This window comes from Heteronotia binoei, chromosome 6, assembly GCF_032191835.1.
Source record: "Heteronotia binoei isolate CCM8104 ecotype False Entrance Well chromosome 6, APGP_CSIRO_Hbin_v1, whole genome shotgun sequence".
Classification (NCBI taxonomy): domain Eukaryota; kingdom Metazoa; phylum Chordata; class Lepidosauria; order Squamata; family Gekkonidae; genus Heteronotia; species Heteronotia binoei.
In genome coordinates this window covers 51,847,371-51,867,876 of record NC_083228.1, presented here as the reverse complement: position 1 = coordinate 51,867,876, position 20,506 = coordinate 51,847,371, and the positions used below count along the sequence as shown (strand labels likewise).

The 20,506-nt window shown below is 39.3% G+C and overlaps 1 protein-coding gene across 2 annotated transcripts in view; it reads left to right on the top strand.

The window, feature by feature from the left end:
- ZRANB1 (zinc finger RANBP2-type containing 1) overlaps positions 1 to 20,506 on the top strand; it is an 80,050-nt gene that overhangs the window by 42,573 nt on the left and 16,971 nt on the right. For both annotated transcript variants that reach the window (XM_060241445.1, XM_060241446.1), the window contains 5 exons: positions 1,307 to 1,494; positions 3,638 to 3,791; positions 6,040 to 6,111; positions 6,706 to 6,904; positions 19,773 to 19,893. In XM_060241445.1, coding sequence (XP_060097428.1) covers positions 1,307 to 1,494; positions 3,638 to 3,791; positions 6,040 to 6,111; positions 6,706 to 6,904; positions 19,773 to 19,893 — 734 coding nt within the window. The remainder of the gene's footprint in view (positions 1 to 1,306; positions 1,495 to 3,637; positions 3,792 to 6,039; positions 6,112 to 6,705; positions 6,905 to 19,772; positions 19,894 to 20,506) is intronic.

Genomic DNA, 20,506 nt, shown 5'->3' with positions numbered 1-20,506 from the left:
TCAAATATGACACATTTGACCTACTGGCTAAAGATGTGGAATTTGGAGGAATGGTTGTGGAGTCCATTGATTGCCCTTAGGTGAGATTGTTCTTGCTTGTTTGCGTGGGTAGGAATAACTATAAACAAACTAATTTTATTATTCTCATATATGAAGTCTGTCTGTAGTGGCCATGCAAATATTGAAGTTCCTTATTTCTTTGTCTAGAATGACCATGGCATGGTCAACGTGAAAGTAACACACAAAGCCTGTTATACAGACCTCTAGTTCAGGGGTATCGAACTCATTTGTTAGGAAGGCCGGATCTGAGGACTTTGTGGGGCTGGACCATGTGTGTCATAAAATATAATATGAGAAGTGGATATATACACTTTATAAAGGACACAGAAAACACAAATATACTATTTTTTAACTTAAAATACAGACTCTTGCAATCTTTTGTTTAAAATTGAAAGGTAGGAGAATAGTGGGATTTGGCAATGCAATTTAATGTGAAACATCAAGAAAAAAGCACCATGATCACAGCAGAAACTAAAAATATAAAATGCTCTGAGTCTGAGAAAACAATGAAATGGCATTGCAAGCTTCTTCTCCCCACCTTCGGGTCTACTCATATTGGCAATGGCTCTCCAGTGTAAAATCCTTCTTTGGCTGTGGGTTCTCAGGTTAGTGTACTCACTAGGCACCAGTTCTAAGGTCCATTCAGCAGAGACAAGCTAGCTCAAAGCATCAACCCTTTATTTGCGAGGACACAAGTCCAAGAAGCATGAGCTTGAACTGGGTATAGGAACACTGAAAAGTAAAATTTATCTCCACTCCATTGAAACACATTGCAGCACAGACAAAATTGCAAGGAAAATGTAGAATGGATTTTCCATTAAGGTATCTGGTCCCTATCTATCTGGGCACAGAGACCTTAATGGAAAATACATTACACATTTTATTTGCAGCTTTGCTTCCTTCGGCAGCCAGCAAAGACAAGGCCGAAAGAGCGGGGAACTTCAGCAGCCTTGGAGTTTCAAAGAGTGAGGACAGAAGGGGTGTGGGGGGGGGGAAAGAGCCTTGTGGACCTGATTAAAGCCCTGGGTGGGCCACTAGACACTCCTGCTCTAATTTATGGGCAGGTATTGAATAAGCATTGACCTTTAGGGGCATTGCAGCAAACACTGTGAACTACCTATGTGTAATCTGATACCATGTCTAACAGCTCAAAATTTTTCCTGAAATCAGAGTTCCAAGTGTACGATGTGTAAAATAGTGCAGCAAATGGTAATTTGACCTATAATCTTATCTTTCATATCTCTAGGTGTTGTAGAAGGTGACTTGGCTGCTATTGAAGCATACAAGTCATCAGGAGGAGATATTGCACGGCAGCTTATCGCAGATGAAGTACGTTTGCTAAATCGCCCTTCTGCTTTTGATGTGGGGTACACACTTGTTCATCTTGCTATACGTTTTCAGAGACAAGACATGTTAGCAATTCTGCTTACAGAGGTAAGTTTTCAAATTGCCAATATTTTTCTTTCTGGGAGTTCAGCAGAAGCACAAATCCTTGAAATAACTAAAATATTATCAGGTGTTACTTTATGAGTGAGAATAATGAGGAAGCCTTCAGTTTTGGCTTTTTAGTCTTGAACTCCAAGTTGAACCAGAGGTGTTAGAATAAGTCTTTAGAGTTATTAGGAGGTCCATCTAGTGTACAAAAGGCAAACGGGGGTGGGGAGAGATGGCCTGCTACACTCTGGTTCTGTTGTGATTTTTTAACTGAGACTTTTTATAGTTTGGTTCACATTCAGTAATATAAATACCATTCAAATCTCAATGATGTTGATTTGCAAAGTAGATTGGAGCTAGTTAATGTTTCTGATTAGTTAGAACTGTGTGACAGTTATATACATCCTGTGAAACAAAAAACAAACCAGCATTTTAATGCTTCTTGTGTGTATTTATCTTTGCCATGAGGATTGGATGTAATGACATGCAAGTCGCTGCTGTTATATAATATTCATGGAGTACTTCAGTTAAATTTTCATGATTTTTAATAGGTCAGCTTCTTTGATAAAACTATTATTTATACATTAAAATGTGATAATATATATCTATAAAACAACTGGGTTCTGAATTCCATTTGAGTTTGTACTTGTGTTTGCTGCTGGAATTGACTGACAGTCATCAGAAAAAAACGCTAAGTAACAATTTTATATTATGCTCAAAGGTAAATGCTTTTACAAGTTATATTCAAACTTAAACCAGTGTATACACATCACTTGTCTGTTTCTTCCCTCCAAAAAATAAAGTCCATAACACAGTCAATAGTATGTCCAGAAATTCTTTCCGATAAAGGGATCAGGAAATCTTTACAGCCTTCACAAGACATCCCTTCTAGATTCCAAGACGTTTCAATTCTGTTCTTCAGTTATCAGGCTGTTAAATGGAACCCAATTTTGATAAACTTCTCATACAGACACAAGGTTCATAGCTTTCAAGAATGAATCAGACTAACAGGGCTACCTAGTTCATGTGATATAATTGATAGTTAAATTTTTGATTCAGACACTAGCATCTTCATTCCATTATAATCATCCACAAACAGACCCAGGAATGAGACAAAGCAGTGTTGTAGACATTTGGATTAAATGTGGAACTTGACATGAGACTAGGCAGCAATTTGCTGTTTGGAGTCTTCTTGATATAAGACGTAATTCTACTCTAGCTAATCATTCTTATTTATTCATATAGTACCCAAATGCGAAAAATTAATTGCTATTAGTTGCTAGTATTTCCCATCATGTGCTATGGTGTCATTAGATGTTATGCAGAACTAGTTTTGTCCACTTCAAAAACAGCAGTTGCTCTAGAAAGCAAGTTAATATAATAGGTTCTCTTTTCCAAAGTGTGAATATTACTTTATTTCCAATGTTGAGTTTTTAAGTAAACTTTTTCTTTCTTCTGGAAAGCGCTATGGATTTTTAAAAAATGTTCTTAAAATACAATTTATGTGTGTGAGGGAGTGTACACATGTGTGCGTATATGTACAGTTAGCTTCCTCTTATTGCCCTAATATAGTTTGACACAAGACCTGGGGTAGTTCTGCACAGGAAATATCTGAAGTCCAAGTACTGCATTAACCATTTAAATCTGTCTCTCTTTCTTGGTGGTTTAAACCACTAGTCTAAGATGCCTTCATTCATATCAATGCATCCTTTTGCCTTGTCTAGGCTTGCAATAGAATTGTGTAATAAAATTGACTGTATCAATTCAGGCTGCAGGAAGAGGCACTTAGGTGGAAAAGGGCTCCCTAGGGATAGTTGGATCCACCCCAATAATATTGAATGCTCTGCTATGTTTAAAAGTTTGTAAATATAAAATTGGATTAGCAGGCAGAGGACTAGGCTATATCCTTTGGGTACCATAGCTAAGAGCCACTGATGGACAAATGTTTAGTGACTGTATTTTTACATCTGTGGGGGAAGCCGTTTAGCTAATGGTATCTCATCTGTCAAATGTGTTGTGATTATATATGTTCCGTTTAAAAGTTCCCACCACATGATACCTTGACTTTTATTGGATGCTGATATTTTTCATATTTTTACAGTTCTCTTTAAGGTAATACATTTGTTTATATGTTGCATTATAGGTATCCCAGCATGCGGCTAAGTGCATTCCAGCCATGGTGTGCCCAGAGCTTACTGAACAAATCCGACGTGAAATTGCTGCCTCTCTTCATCAACGAAAGGGAGATTTTGCTTGCTATTTTCTAACTGACCTTGTAACATTTACGTTACCTGCAGGTAATTATGTGATAGATTTTTCTCTTATAATTTTCCCCTAGTTGAGGGTTTATGAAATTGCCAACTGTTTGTCTTTTCTAACTCTTCCTGGTATAACTAGTTCCAAAAATTGTAACAATATTTCAGTGATCAAATATTATCACAGTCATTTATCAATAATAAACTTAATTGATAAATATTATCTGCCATGGAAATATTTGATGCCATTAATATTCTGGTAACCTACATATACCCAAGATATTGGTTACTATTAAATACCTCAATAAAATCTCCTCCTCCTCCGGCTAATTTTCCTGCAAGTTGTTACTTCTAGTGGGAAGGAAAGTTTACTTAAAGGACAGTGGGACTGGAAAAGTCACATAATTTTGTAAAGCTGCAGTAGGACTTCAGTGGCCCCTAAGTGTGTGGTATGTATGTGCTGGAAAGCGTGGGCATGGGTGGTGCTGTTGCTTCACAAACTAGGCTTGTATCTGAAATAATAGCTTCACAAACCAAGCTTGTACATGAAATAATAACACAGAAGGTGCTGCCCTGGTGTAGATTTTTGTGAGTGGGCAAGGGCATATATTGTGGGGTGTATAGATGGATTTCTGTTTCCAACATGTTGAAAGGATTTGTAAGAAGTGTGTTACAGGTACACACCAAGTTTGCAGATCTCCTTTCAGTTGAAAGATGATAATGCTTCATTTTAAGGAACACTCATCACACAACCCTGAGATTCCCAAGATTTGAATACTCTGTACTATCTGAGTAGTGTTTAACTTTTATTAGTGTTTAACTTTTACTAGGCAGATCAGTTGCAGATAAAGTGTAGTGCAAAGATAGATGTGAAGGACCCATGGTCTGTATATTTTACTCTCTTCTTTTATCTTATTTTTTTATTACTTATTTATAGAATTTGCATCCTCATACATAAGAACATAAGAGAAGCCATGTTGGATCAGGCTAATGGCCCATCTAGTTCAACACTGTGATATAGTGACCAAAAAAACCAGGTGCCATCAGGAGGTTCATCAGTGGGGCCAGGACACTTGAAGCCTTCCCACTAGAACCTGCCCCCCCCCCCCAAAAAAAGCACCAAGAATACAGAGCAACACAGCCCCAGGCAGAGTTCCATCTATATCTTGTGGCTAATAGCCACTGATAGACCTCTGCTCCATATGTTTATCCAATCCCCTCTTGAAGCCATCTATGAATGTAGCTGCCACCACCTCCTGTAGCACTGAATTCCATGTGTTAATCACCCTTTGGGTGAAGAAGTACTTTTTATCCATTTTATCTAGTTATATAGAGTACTACTTGATAGTACCAAAGGGAATATGTTTAAGAAGAAAATGATCCTAGCTATAAAGCTTTGTAAATGAAAGGACTCCTATCTTCCACCTCTGTATTTTGTATTCAATTTGTTCTGATTCATTGGATCATGTAATGCAAAACAGATAATCTGACGACTCTAACGGATGTTAATTCACTTGCTTGGTAAATGGAATAAGCTGGAGAAAGAGAGCAAGGGTTGTATTGCTTGAAGTAATAATGTAGAGATTACTAGAGCAGGGTTTTAATAGAAAATGAAACCAGTTTCCTTATCTTTAACCTTATTTTATGTAGAAGTGCCATGGGTAGTCATGACACCATTACATATATTTATATATTAAGCAGTTTCTGTATTTTTGTATAGAGTTGAATTTATAGGTAGACAGAGTCCATTCAGGTATCTCTCACTGTAGATGGGTGCACTGATCAGATGGCTGTCTAACCCATATATTTAAACCAGAGTATACATTTACTAATCCATGCATTTAGGAGCATAGTTCTGTCGAAGCAATGACATGTAATTTCTCTGTAATGCTTGAAACTACTTGTCGATACTTTCATGATGGCCACTTCTCTCATTTCCTTCAAAACTACCCTCAAAATACATCTTTTTTCTTGAGCCTTTAACACATCCCTGTAGTCCTTGTCGCCCACAGAAATAAAATATACATACATAAGTGGAATTTATATATATATTGTTTCCTGTTTATTCCTGCTTCTAACCTCTCTTTTACTCTGTGTTTTTAATGTAAGTTCTGCTAGGCAGATGCCTGTTGGCAAGACGTAATCTCTTGTAGTCCGTAAACCACCATGATGTAATAGTGGGAAAGTAATGTGTACAGTGAATATTGTAAAAATTGCAGCTCAAGCCTGTCTTGGATGAATTATACACTTAAGCCATTTGTCATGCTGGTAGAATTCTCTGGTTTTGCAGATATTGAAGACTTGCCACCAACTGTCCAAGAGAAACTATTTGATGAAGTCCTTGATAGGGATGTTCAAAAAGGTAAGTGGTGTGATGTTTGCTTTAAATAGCAAAGTTTTATTCATAGAAGAAGCTTTTGTGTGCAAGTACACTTCGTCAGATACATTGAAACAGTTTCCTCAAGCCCTACTTATAGGGTGTGGGGTAAGTAAGTAAGGTTTGAGGAAACTGCACATGGAAGCTTATACTGTGAATAAAATTGTGTTGGTTCTAAAGATGCCACTGGACTCAAACTTTGTTCTGCTGCTTCAGACTAATGCGACTACCCTACCTGAATTCAAAAGCAAGTAAGGGATAATCACAATGGACAAAATGATAACCTGCAGTGAGGAGAGCAATTTAGTGAGATTGCCCTTCCTGTCTCTTGTGCCAACAGAAAGCTTGTAGAGACAGCCTATTGGTCTCATCTGTGCTGTACACATGTACAGTGCCACATTCTTGCATATTGCTAGTTTAATGTGAATACGCCTCTCCCCCCCCTTACATTTACTACAAAGTAGTCACTAAAATGAAAAGAACTGCATTTCTCTAGCCCTGCTCATGTACGTGAGCAGTGTAGCAGATTTCTTGCAATCCATTTAGGATGACTAACATTGGATTGCTTATACTTTCTAGAACTAGAAGAGGAATCTCCCATTATTAACTGGTCGCTGGAACTGGGTACTCGCTTGGACAGTAGACTTTATGCACTTTGGAATCGGACTGCAGGGGACTGTCTGCTTGATTCAGTACTACAAGCTACGTGGGGCATTTATGACAAGGACTCGGTGCTACGTAAAGCCCTTCATGACAGTTTACATGACTGTTCTCATTGGTAAGCAGGAATGCTTTTGAAAATAATTTTTGTGGTTATCATTAGCAGTCTCTTAATAGTTTGCATACTCATCTGTTCTTCATTTCACAACTGTACTGGATAGTCATGCTTCACAGTATGGCAGTGACTGTGGTAAGACAGCAAATAGTGTGAAAGAGTCATAATTGTTCAGTTACAAATTGTTCAGTTAAAATACCTGAGAGATGTAACAAATAGATGTAAACCATCCAAAATATAGCCTTTAACGCTTTGAAAATCCAATTAGATAACTGTACCTATAGTTAATATTGTACAACTGTATAACATGAAATTTTATAGGTCAGTGGTTCTCAAACTTTAGTGACCTAGGGGACCCGCTACGTTGATTTAAAATATTTTGCAGATACCTCACTCCCCAGCCTTTCCCTCCTTTCCTTACTGGCACCCTCTTACTGGACACCCCTCTTTTGGCCTTCCCAGCTCTTTGCCTCTTTTCCAGTGTTCGCTCTTGGATATTATCTTAGAACTGGACTCTTCTGGGGCATCTCCTTTCTGCCTGACATGAGGCATGGATTTCTGTTATGATTGTTGTTGTGATTCATTCTGCCATCTATGTTTCATATCAAATTTTTACTGTTTTATCACTGATGAGTTTTTATTCTGTAAGCTGCTCTGAGACCACTCATGGGATAGGGCAGGGTGTAAATTAAATGAATGAATGAAGTCTGCGGCAGTCCATGTATGCCCCTTAGAAGCCTCAGCCCTCTAGTGTCATCAGAACAATACAGCAAAACCATATTGTGTTTGTGTAAAATGCCGTCCAGTCGCAGTTGACTTATGGCAACCTCAACAAGAGGCTTTCAAGGCAAGTGAGAAGCTAAGATGGTTTGCTATCATCTTCATCCTTCCTTGGAGGTATTCCTTTCAAATACCAACTCTGCTTAGCTTCTGAGATCTGATGAGACTGGGCTATGCCATGCCAACTTCCCTCCCAAGAACCATATTAGCTACATTTTAAAACTAAATTTAAATTCAGTATTTGTATGTGTCTTTTGAGGTCAAGTCTGAGATGGTAGTAGATTCTACGAGGCCAAAACGCAAAATACCTTGACCCAAGTTCTGATTGGCTATTGTTAATCGTTAGTAAGTTGTAGCCAGAAGCCAGCTGAACAAGGATAGGATCTGGAAAAAATGCATGGCTGTTCATAGGAACAGAAAAGATCAATGTCTCACAAAACCTGAATTTCTGGTATTCAATTGAGAATTGCCGTTAGGGATTATTGTGTATGGATGTAGAGTGGCAGATCTTTATCTGTACAGTATTTCCAGATGAGTAGCCTTATAAGTTTGTAGCAGCAAAATAAAACAGGAGCCCGCTATCATTTTAGAGGCTAACAAAATTTATTTCAGCATAAGCTTTCATGAGTTAGAGCTCAGTTCTTCAGATAAAGTCCTAATCCATGCTATTGACTGCTTACTCTTTTTACTGGATATTGTTTTAAACTGGCTTCTCTTTATAACATCAATCCTGATACCTTTCTATTGTCTGCAGCTTTGAGTATAAGTACATCCTATGAATGAATGCTTCATGCATTTGATAAAGTGAGCTCTGAATAAAAAAACTTACACTGTAATAAATTGTTATTTTGTAAAATGCTGCTGGACTCCTGTTATATCTTTTGTTATAAATTAGAAACAAGTGAATTGGAAAATATAGTGAAAACAAGTTCAATTTTATACTTGAAACTAGTAATAATGCCCGTTGTGGGGAAAAATACAAAGGATGCTAGAAATATGCTGTGGGTGAGTGTGATGACCTTGGGCTCGGCTGGGAAAGGAAGGGAAAGATGGAGGGAAGCAGAGTATGTTGAGAAGGCAGCTATAACCATCAACCTACCTTTATTTGCCCCATTGACTTCAACTTTCCATCTCCTCCCCTCTCCCTGCAGCCTCAACCTAGGAAAAAGATAGTCTTTCACTCAGTGGGGACCAAAGCAATTTACATCATTTTCCTTTCCTCCTTTTGATCTGCACAGCAACCCTGTGAGGTAGATTAGACTAAAAGTATGTGGGTGGTGTTCCAGAATCACCCAGTCAGCTCTCACAGTAGGAATCTGGGTCTAGCAGACCCTGCTCTGAAGTGCTGACTGTCATGTCATAGTGGCTGTTGGGGGGTGTGGGGCTGCTGCTGAACAGGAGCAATCAGCCAGGTCTAATTAAATCATGCCAGCCAGATGGCATGAAGTCACCCAAAGGGTGCTGTCAGGCCTAGGGCAGGAAACCTCCAGGAGGAGGCTGAAGATCTCCTGGTATCATATCTGAAGTACACACACATATTGCTGACAATATTTCTACTGTTATGTTGTCGCTCAGATGTTATCATAGTGCCGGTTGGGCTGTCAGAGCTATGGTGTAAATATTATAATGTAGTGTTTGCCTTTCTCAAGTGTTAAATGCAAGCCAAAAGAGTTCAGTCTTGCAGGCCCTTTGGAACTGTACCAGGTCCCGCAGGGTTCTAATTTCTTCTGGAAGGGCATTCCACCATGTTGGGGGCCTCCACAGAAAAAGTCCTGGCCCTGGTGGTGACCAACCGTGCTTCTTTTGGCCCAGGGATCGTTAAAAGATTTTGAGAACCTGAGTGTAGTGCTCGCTGGGGTATATATGGGGAAAGGTGGCCTCAAAGGTAAGCAGGCCCCAGGGCTTTAAAGGTTAGAACCAGCACCTTGAAGCAAATCCAGATTGGCGATAGTTTGCCAATTTGGTCGGATCCAAGGATGGCTTTTTAAGGAGAGGGCGAACCACTGCCTCTTTAAGAGGTGTGGGAAAGGTCCATTCAATAAAGGACCTGTTGATAATCTCCTGCAACAGGGCCCACAGCTCCATCTGGGATGGGCATGGGTCCAAATCGCAGTGGGACATAGTGGGACATATCGTAGTGGGATTTGGGATGTCCCAAATCGTAGTGGGACATACAGATGTTGTTTGTTAAGGATTAACAATGATATAGGCAGAGTGGTGTTCACATAGTAAAACAAAGCAAAGTTAGGCTTATAACTTCCCTTTCTGAAGACTGCGGATTCCTGGCAATCCTCTTGATGAGTTGTTCTGTTGAGCTAATTGCTGGTCGAATCTGTGCCATCAACCAGTGAGCTTTTGATGCTTGCCTATCTTTTTTCTTTTTAAAGGCAGGACTTAAACCTGGGATAGAGTGAAAGAGGGTATTCGCTATCTCCTTGTCATGCATTGGTCTTCCGCATGTATATCCACTGCAGAATCATAGCAATGAAAAATAGTAGAACAAATAATTTTAATGGGCTACTCTACTCTAAGGATTTTTGGGGGGAAATCTGTAATATTACTGTCTATTGATCTTGGTAGTCTATAGTTTATGGAAAGTCATCTCAGTATTGTGTAGAAGATGTAGGTATTGTCTCATCTATAAAAATGATTATTGTGCCTTCTGGAGCAGTTTAAAAACCTATTGTTTGTATGTTGGGATATGATATACCCCAGTTAAGTTATAGTTGATTTAAAAAAAGTTCTGGATTAACAGTTTAAATGTTTTCCATTTCTTGTACAGAAATATCAATTAAATACAAAATTTACTGGGGTCAAATGCACCACATTCTAAGCCTTTCGTGGTGAGCTCATCACAGTTTGCAGGAAGCTGGCAAGCAACAGAGAGTTTGAAAGTAATAATTTAGCTATGTTCCAACTCCATGTGTCGTTGTGAGGAATGGGGAGTGTCCTGGGTTAATTAACTTGAAGGCATTTATTTGTAATTAAAGGCAATATGTGTTTTGAAAGGGCAGTTCAGTTTAAAAGAACTGCAGCTTAATTCAGAGTCTGAAGAGATCACCAGAAACCTGCTTAGTGCAGAACAGAAAATCCTATGCATACTCTCTTCTAATGTTTCAAACTCTGTACCTATACCTAGTGTAAGCAGCTAACAATATCCCATATGTTGTGAATCAGTCATAATGCATCTAAATAATGTTCTCATTAGTAGCCTGTGAGTAATGCTTGGGGGAAGTCACAGTAGCAATTCCTATATGTTTCCTCATCCCTGGTGTGATTTGCCCATGGACACTGCTGGTGAACATTTGGAGAATACTATTATTCTGCATTATCCTGCTTGCTTCAGTAGAATATTCACAAAAATTAGGGCTGATACAGAATCTATTGGTTGACCCTAAATATCCTTTGCAAAACTATTGTCCTTCAAATATATACTCTGAAGCAATGGATTGTGCTGCCATCTGCATTTTGATCACTACCTAGGAACAGATACAATTGTCTGAGTCCACATATTATTTAAAAATCAAATACTTGGGGAAAGAAGCAAGTTGAATTGAATTTCAGGAAACATATGGGGTGTTTTACAGAGAAAAGAGGGCAAACCACATTTTCCAAAGGTTTTTTGTATTCTGAAACCAGATATTGGCCAATCTGTATTTTGAAATTCAAAGGTTGAAATCCTCCAAAAACCAAAACAATTACCAACCAGAAATAGTGATTGTCAATGCAGGGTGATAATGACATGGTTTTGCACACACTAATACAGTTAACACAACAGTTCTCAATAAATGAGTGAAACCTATCTTTATGGACTTTGAGGTTAAAAGAATTCTAGGATACATTCATAAAGATTACAGGTATAACTTCATTTTTGGTGTAATGTAAACTAACAGTGGCACACTGGAGAATCTTGAAGTATTTCTGTTTCCTGGCAAATTACTAGTATTATATGAGTAAAATATTTTCTGTACATACAATTGTCAGGTAAAGAGAGTTTTTTCCCCGGTTAAATTTTTATATAACACACTTTCTGTGAACTTGCATGTTCCATGTCAGTTTTGTCCTTTCTGTGGGAGCCATTATAAAATGTGAATCCTTTTGTACGTCCACATAAAATACATTTACATGAATCTGGAACTGGATCAAGTGATGCAAACTTTGGGGATAGTTGTCCATCTTCCATTTTCTAGCCCATTGTTTCAGAAAATGGCAGGACATTTTTTGGCCTGATGATTTTCATCCATAGTGTATTTTGGCAGTGTGATCAATGAAGATGAAATTTCAGTAGATCAGATGTTGGAGGCAGTGTTTCTTAGCTTTATTTGCATTTGTAATGTGAAATGTTCAGCACTGACCTCATTACAGCTGGTTGATGCTGGCATGGTATATATAAATACTGCATCCTTCAGTATTTCATTATTTTTTTGTTCCTGAGTTTGCAGAACAAGTGAGTGTCTGTGATGAACACTTTCTACACAGTTTTCTTACTACATGCAAGACAGTCACTGTAACTGACTCAATGAAGGATAATTTCTACTTGATTTTATGTAGTGGCATATATTTGTGACCAATGTTCCTTCTAAGCTGCAGAGTCTTGTAAGCTACTGGCATGAAAGCTGTGAAGTACTGCATAAATTATTGTGCTCTGGGGCTATTTTTCCTGAGCTAAGACAAAAATGAGTGAACTAGAGGCTAAAAAATGTGAGTTAGCTCAGGCTAACTCAGCTTAGAGGGAACACTGTTTGTAACATGTAAATGTGCCTGCCTTTGTCCACACTTTTTTTTAACTTTTGATTTTGTCAAAATGCACTACTAGCAGCATCAAAACATCTATGTCACATGTAGAAATTGTGACATTTTTCTGCAGTGGCTGTGTGCCTAGTAAAACACAACCTTGGAATCAGTTTGGTTTGCTAGTATCTGCTGAGTACCTAAGATAAGGCATGTTTGTACTTTCTCCTCCTCTTGGAATATGCCAGCTGCTGTAATTTTATGAGGATTTACAATCAGAAAAGAGAAACGTGCTTGGGCTGCTTTGTTACCAAGCACAGGCTAGAAAGCCAATCCATTTGCTGGGAACTGGTGCAAATCTGTTTTCTGCTCTTCTGACTGGATAGGAATGTTTTAATACCTCTTCCTTGTACCAGCTGTAACTGCATTTTGCTGTACTGGTCAAAAATGAAATCAGTTGTATTAAAGGGCCTTCCTTGCATGCATAATAGGATTTAGAAATGAGGCATTCGAAGGGTTATAACTGGGGGTTCATGTATCAATAGGCAGGGTGTTCCTTCAAGAGAAAGCTCTGATAGATAGGTTATACCCTTCTGTCAACACATCTGCTAAAATTGCTTAGTTGCCTCTCCCTAGGTTGTTCTTTGCATATGCAGGAGGAATTAGCTCAATTATGAACTCTTATTGCATAGAACCATGTTCTTGTTTGTTATACTGTGATTAGGCTTTGAAGTATTTTTTTGTCTATCTCCAGAGTGAATTGTTTCCTTAGTTTGTATTGTTACTTCATAGAGCTACTACTTGTGTAGTAGTTTTATGCCAGTTTCATTTTGTTTTGACCATTACCAGACATGGCAAGTTTGTCTTCAAAATTGTTACATTCAACACATCTTCTGAGTGTTCTGAAGAGATTTTAAAATATTGTTTTTTGCTTAAAACTTAGTAATGTTCTGAAGAATATCAGACGTTCTTGCACAAACATATCAAATGTGCAAATTGGCACTATTTTTTATCTTCATCTCATTTTGATCAAATTACAGTGGTATATTTGTGAATATTACCAAGTTTGAAAACATTTTTCATCTTAGTTGCAGCATAGACCCTCAGGATGTATTAAAGAGACTGTTGGCTCAAAGCTGATGTGATTTATTGCCCCCTTTTTGACTGTGAAATCCTGTGTAGAGTTTCTTGAATCTGAATCAGTTGATTTTAAATTAATTTTCATTGGGGTAACTCAGCAAAGGATTTCACTTAATTACTCAGTGTTGTGGTCAGGGTCCAGCTGGTTAAACTTCTGCTCTGATCTCTTTGTAGCACAGTTACTTTCAAGAAATTGCCTTTGATTTTATCGGGTAGATGATTTATCTTAGTACACACAATCCCATCTGCAATAATTAGTTCACTTGTAGCAGTGAAAGTATGGAAACATTTCCTGGAAACCATCACTCACTGGGCCCCAGATGAAGAGGAATAACAAGCATTTCACATTCATACACTACTGGAAAGATGTTTTATGTCTATGTACATGCAGCAACGTGATTGTGAAGTAAGGTATATGACTGTATTAACAAGCATGTGAGACACTTGATCTTCGATGCATTCATTAATTCTGGATGTCTAAATCTTACTTTTGTAGGCATGACAGTAGTTGAAGAGGCAGTTATTGCACAAAGCTTGCACAGTTAATGTACATGTATTCCACGAAGGATTATCTAATAGTACCCAAAGAACCATTTTCTATCCAAATATCTTCTAACCAAGAATCTTTCTTGTTTTGTCTCAATGTTTTGAGAAAGTTCATAGCTGTATGGAGGGAAGAAAAGGTTGCTTACCTGTAACTAATGTTCTTTGAATGGTTTTCTGTGCAGTCACATGTATAGATAGAAATACTAAAACCATCCTGCTTAGCTTTCCCCAGACCAGTGCAGGAGGGGGGGGGGACACACCTGTTCTGAGGAAGGAGAATGGCTTGGCAATTGCACAGATGGCTACTTGGTCAGTTATGGGTCAGCAGTCTGCTTTTCATATTCTCTGTGCATCACACAAAGAGAAAGAATAGCAAGCTGACCTGGAGGAAAGAACAGGTAAGCTCAAGAGAAGTCATTCCTGACTAAATCTTTGCTCAAAAAGTTTTTATACCATGTGGTTTAATTGTGTAGTGGGTCTAAAAACCTGATAATACATGGTAATATATTACTTTCAGTTTGCAGGGGTTTTTAAAAAGGATTTTGACCTTCACATTTTCTGTGTGTTTGATGTTTGTGTGTGTAAAGTGCCATCAAATTGCAGCTGACTTATGGCAACCCCAACAAGGGACTTTTCAATGCAAGAGAGAAGCAGAGGTGGTTTGCCATTGCCTTCCTCTGCAGAGTCTTCCTAGGTGGTCTTCCTTCCAAGTGCCAACCCTGCTTAGCTTCTGAGATCTGATGAGATTGGGCTGTGTCATGCTGCCTTCCCTCCCTGATATTTGAGTATACCTTGGTAAACTAGATTAGAAAAAGTAGTTTGCCTCTTCTTCCTAAGAATGTCCTAGTAACCTATATGAGAAATTATAATCTACCATTAAGTATGGGCTGGAAATTTCTTTTTCTTTTTTTTTGCTGAAAGATCATATAATTTTATTCAGAATGAACAGCGAACTGAGGCCCAAATGCTTTTGCAAAGGAGGGGAAGGAGAGACGGAGGGGAAAGGAGCAAAAAACTAGCATCAGCTACAAGGAAATAGTTCTTTGGTATTCTTGCTTCCTCACCCCCAAACATGCTGTCACTTCTGGGGCTTCCAGCCCCTCAGCCATGTTGTTTGTTGCTTCAGACCCCTCCACGCTGGACAACTCCTCAGACAATTTCTTTGAGTAGGCCATCGTAAGGAACTTACCATTCATAGATATAAAGTATACTCACTCAGTAAAGTTTGGCAGGTTGGGGGCAGAAGAGTAAAATAAAGAAGTTTGCAAGCCTCAAACCTATTCCTCCTGTGTATAGAAGTTTTGAGAGATTATAGTCCAGGTCAAAATATTTGAGACTGTGGAAAGTTAAATCTTCATTTCTGTCTGCAGGTTTTATATAGTTAAGTTTTAAATATGAATTGATTGTTACCATTTTTGCATTTCCATCTATCTTTGATGAATTAATATAATGGTGAACAACTTCCAACTTTTGGTGTGGAGGGGGAATAATAAAACAGCATAATGATGTGTTTTAATTATGATATTTTCCTGTGGTTCCAGAGTGGGGCAGTTTTTGACTTCTGGGGTAACACCATTTCTTGGTAGTGGACAGAGTCCTCCACAAAGACAGCTTCAAGGAAAGGAAATTGCTCTCAGTCCTCAGATTCACCCTGTCTTGTTAGCAGTTTTTGTTTCGTTTGTTGGTGACAGTTTTTAATTGGAAAAAAATTCTTTTGTTTTCTCTGTCAGTGAATCCTAGGAATTTAGATGCCTCATAGCCAAATAGGAAAGCACTGTTCCCTTGGATGTGGCCTTTCCCTACCTGAGCTTTCCTGCTCTCATTCCCTTTCTTTCCTCATTTCTCTTTGTGGGTGAAAAAAGTAGGAAACACCTGAGGGAGCTGGCAACAGCTTCTCCAGCAAAATGAAGCTGAGCATTATGTCCCTGTCCTGACAAGGAGAGAGCCATAGCAGCAACTAGGCCTAAAACTGCCAGCTCAGCCCCGTCTTGTTCCACTATTCAAGTCAACAGCATCCCTGCTACAGTGGCTACTGTCTTTGATGAGGGAGGAGGTAGTGATGACACATGCTCTTTTTCCTGCCATAGTGAATGGACCTTAGACTTCCTGAACTGTAGTAACCTTTGGATCCCTGGAGAGGAGGAATAGAGTTGTGGCTCAGTGGTAGAACATGCAGAAGGTTCCAGTTTAAATCTCTGACATCTTAATTTTAAAAGACTGGGTAGTAGCTGATGTGAAATACCTTAGCCTGAGACCCTGGAGAGCTGCTGTCAGTCTGTTTAAAGAAGTATTGATCTTGATGTATCAGTGGTCTCATTCACTCTAAAGCAGCTCCATATATAGATATAGTGAATCTCTTCTCTCCTTGGGAATCCTTTCATGGGGAGAGATGGGTCAGTCTAACCTGCTGTCCTTGGTCAAGTCAGTAGTCTTTAAGGAGGTCCAGGCTCCATGGAAGTGCCAAAATTCCAGGAGTGGGAGACTTCACCTTCATCAGACACAGTGGAGTAGGAGGGAGTGGACCATGAGAAAAGCACAGTCACAGCCGTTCTGTGATCACATCCACATAGAGGATGGAACGATGCAAGGAACATTTCCCGAACTTATATTCCCCTCTCAGCCTTGGGCAAGAACAATATTTCAGTTATGTAGCCTGGGGCAGTTCTGGTTTAGAGGTTCCTTGGAAGAAATTCAGGTAGGAGAACAGATGCTCTCCCTTCTCTTCTGAGGGCAGTAGATCTAACAGCGGCCAACTTGTTCAAGAATCAGTAGTGTCTGGGCACTTTGACACATCCTCCCAGCCTGATAAGGAAGAATTCTGATGAAAAGGCAACTGAAAGGACTGGGTAGCCATATCTCTTTTTGCCACAGCTGTCCCCTAAGCTTCTTCCTAAGATTCTGGGGTCCTGGAATTATCATAAATCTAAAGGAGATAGAGAGATTCAGCAGGACAGGCCAAAGAATTATGACTCTTTCCTTTGCTTTTTTGAAATGTATAAAAAGGTGATCCATTCTGTCCTAAGACTATTCATCTCATCATGTCAGAATTTGACTTTTCTTGAAAAGTTCAAAATGGTTGATATCCCTATAGCAGTGCTCTGCTCCACATCAGTGATTCCATCTAATTTGGATGAGCTTCACACGGATCCTTGTGACAAAAATACTGAGGTTACTTTGAGAAAAAATTGGAGCTTTAGTTGCAGCCCTATGATCATCAGTAGCAGCTACTTTTCTTTAGACCTATATACTTGTGAGCTAATAATTTTTTACCAGTGGAGCTTAAAGGATGGATCAATTCAAGGAGCAGGATGAACTGAAGAAGAATGCTTGCAGTTGCCTTCCTGCCAGATTCATTCCTACTTCCTAAATAAATACTCTGCCAGAACTATGACATCAGATGTGGCTACCTTCTGAAACATCTGGCTACATTGCTGGATGATGGATCCAGGATCACAGTTTCATCTGGCCAATGCCTTTCGCAGACTCAGAATTGTCCAAGGCATCTTTAGAGCCCAATGACTAGATCTTCAGGAGCCCAATGACTAGAAGTTATACACTCCCTTCTTAAGGGAGGAGGTTCCAGCCTTCAATAGACTTCCTTTCATGACTCGGTTTTCCATGAGCCTCCAAATACCTCAAGCCTGCGGCAGGGTTGGAAACTACCTCCCAATAACCATCTGTGCATTTTAGAGAGGAAAGCAGCCAAAAGATGTTTGACACCCAGAAAAACGTAGGCTATCACCACCACAACCACCAATGTCTGCTAGCCACCAGTAATGAATTGAGTGCTGCAGAAACTCTGAAGGTATACCAGAGCTAGTGGGTCTACCGGGCAACAGGTTAACATAAGAACATAAGAGAAGCCATGTTGGATAGGCCATTGACAAACTCTGTGTCACACAGTGGCCAAAAAACAGATACTATCAGGAGGTCCATTAGTGGGGCCAGGACACTAGAAGCCCTCCCTTTGTTGCCCCCCCCCACTACCGCAGACAGAGAGTTCCATCAATACCCTGTGACTAGTAGTCACTGATGGACTCTGCTCCATATGTTTATCCAGTCCCCTCTTGAAGCCATCTATGCTTGATTCAAGCTCCTTCAGTTGTCTCACCAAGTGCCAGTTGACCTTCGGTTAGATCCAAAATTCATTCCCAGAATTAACATCCTCCATCATAGGGTTGAAGAAACCCTCCGTTTTGTCCTCAGGAGCAGGAATGACATTTTTTTAAAAAGGCATGAAGAAGTCTAATACCGAGGAACATGGAAAATGAAAATCCCTTTATATTTTCTTTAGAAATTCCTGCCTGGGTCTAGAGTATCAGTGTCTGTTGTAGGTTCATCAACAAGAGACTGTGCCATTCATTCTTATTAGCCTGGGGGGTGAGCTCCACAGCCTAAAGGATTCCCGCAGATTCTGTAACTAGGGCACCAGCTTGAAAGTCATCTCATAACTTTATTCAGCACTACTGCATAGCTGATCTTTGTTTCTACTGATGCTTTGAGTAGATGGATAATAATTGTTGTAGTAAAATTCTCCCACCCTTAAGGGTGCACTCCTCTTCTACATCCCAAAAGTCAAAGACTGCCCCACATGGAACCACTGGAGAAAGAAAGAAAAAATTGAACTTACCATGAACTTCCATTCTCAGTGGTTCTGGGATGAGACAGTTTTCCAACCCAGTTTTTTCTTGGAGCATTAAGTTTAGGTTTGAAATCTCAGTACACACTGCCACAGGAGATTGGATAAAAATATGGAGCAGAGGTCCATCAGTGGCTATTAGCCATAGTGTGTATGTGTGTATGTATGTGTGTGTATATATATATATATATATATATAAATTTTTTTGGCCACTGTGTGACACAGAGTGTTGGACTGGATGGGCCATTGGCCTGATCCAACATTGCTTCTCTTATGTACTTTTGTTCAGTATGTCTGCTTCAGGGACAGCCTGTACTTACTGTCATTGGCTTAGGCAGTCTGAATTTGGTAGTGTGGTCTTCTGTCTCTGTAAGTGTTTCTCTAGACCCAGGTTGGGTTAGGTTTTTTAAAAAGTTCATCTGGTAACATTCTAAGTTGATAATTCCAGAGGGGCTTTTCAAGGCTCTAGGTGCGTCTGGGAATTGAGAGGGAAGCCTCTCTCTTTGGTGTTGTCTTTGTCAATCATCCTGTCTGCTACTAAGAGGAGGAAGTCAAAGACTGCCCCACCCCGGGACCACTGAGTGGAAATTCCTGGTAAGTTCAAATTTTACTCATTGGAACATATTTAAAACTGTTCATTTCAAGGAACCATATGCCAAATATTTTTCTTTATAGCAGTTATATACTATATAGCAAAAGTAACTAACTGGAATATATACTTGAGCAGGTTAATCTTGTACTGATACCACTTACAGAGAGAGATGGTAGCAGGGCTGTGTTGCTTACCAGGTGTATAATTAGTTTCCATTAGACTTTGTTACTTATTTTCTATAATATTCCACTTCCTTTTTCCCCAGCTGAAGTAGAAAGGCAATTACTTGGAGATGATGTGGAATTATTTATTCATGTGTAGTCCACGTTTCTCATTGATATGCAAGGTGGATTAGAACATTTTTGCTTGAGTTTTGCTTCCACAGGTTTGATGTGACCTGGCAAGAATTACAAAGCAGTTTACTTCTGTTGTGTTTTTTACAGGTTCTATACCCGATGGAAAGAATGGGAGTCATGGTACTCCCAGAGCTTTGGTTTACACTTCTCACTGCGAGAGGAACAATGGCAGGAAGACTGGGCATTTATACTCTCTCTTGCTAGTCAGGTAAAATCTTCCTTTTTTGGGAAGATATGTGTGGCAGGTGTGGTCTTCTTTTTTTGTGGGTTCTCTCTGAAAACTCAAGGTCTTTGTGGTCTTTGTTCATTTACACAGTAAGGATTCTGTGAGCCTTCTAGAACTGTGCTTTAAAAATGTAGAGGCTGGTTCAGTCCAATTCAGAGAGCCCTAAGAAATAGAACTGTGCCTTCCCAACCAGTTTTTACCACTGCAATGGCTGCAATAATATTTTCTCTACACTTATGATTTTGAGCTGGACTATCCTTTCCCCCCATGTTTTCTTTTTGTTTTGCACCTTTCCTCCTCTGCCTGAGTTGTTCTGTTTGCTTACAAGATGTACTGTGCATCTCTGATCTCTGAGGGATTTCTTTTCAGCTCCTTTGTCAGAGAAATTTCTTTATTTTGTCTCTCCTTGACCTCTCACCACCCTGGTACTCAGTAAGATAGTTCTGAACAATTAAGACTGTGTTCTAAAAACTCCATGGTGACCACACCGGCCCTGGTTTGTAAATCTTTTGCACCCAGTTGAAGCATCTTTGCTCCATATTCTTCAGACTTTTCTCTGGTTCACAGTGACATCGTATGGCTAAACATTAATTCA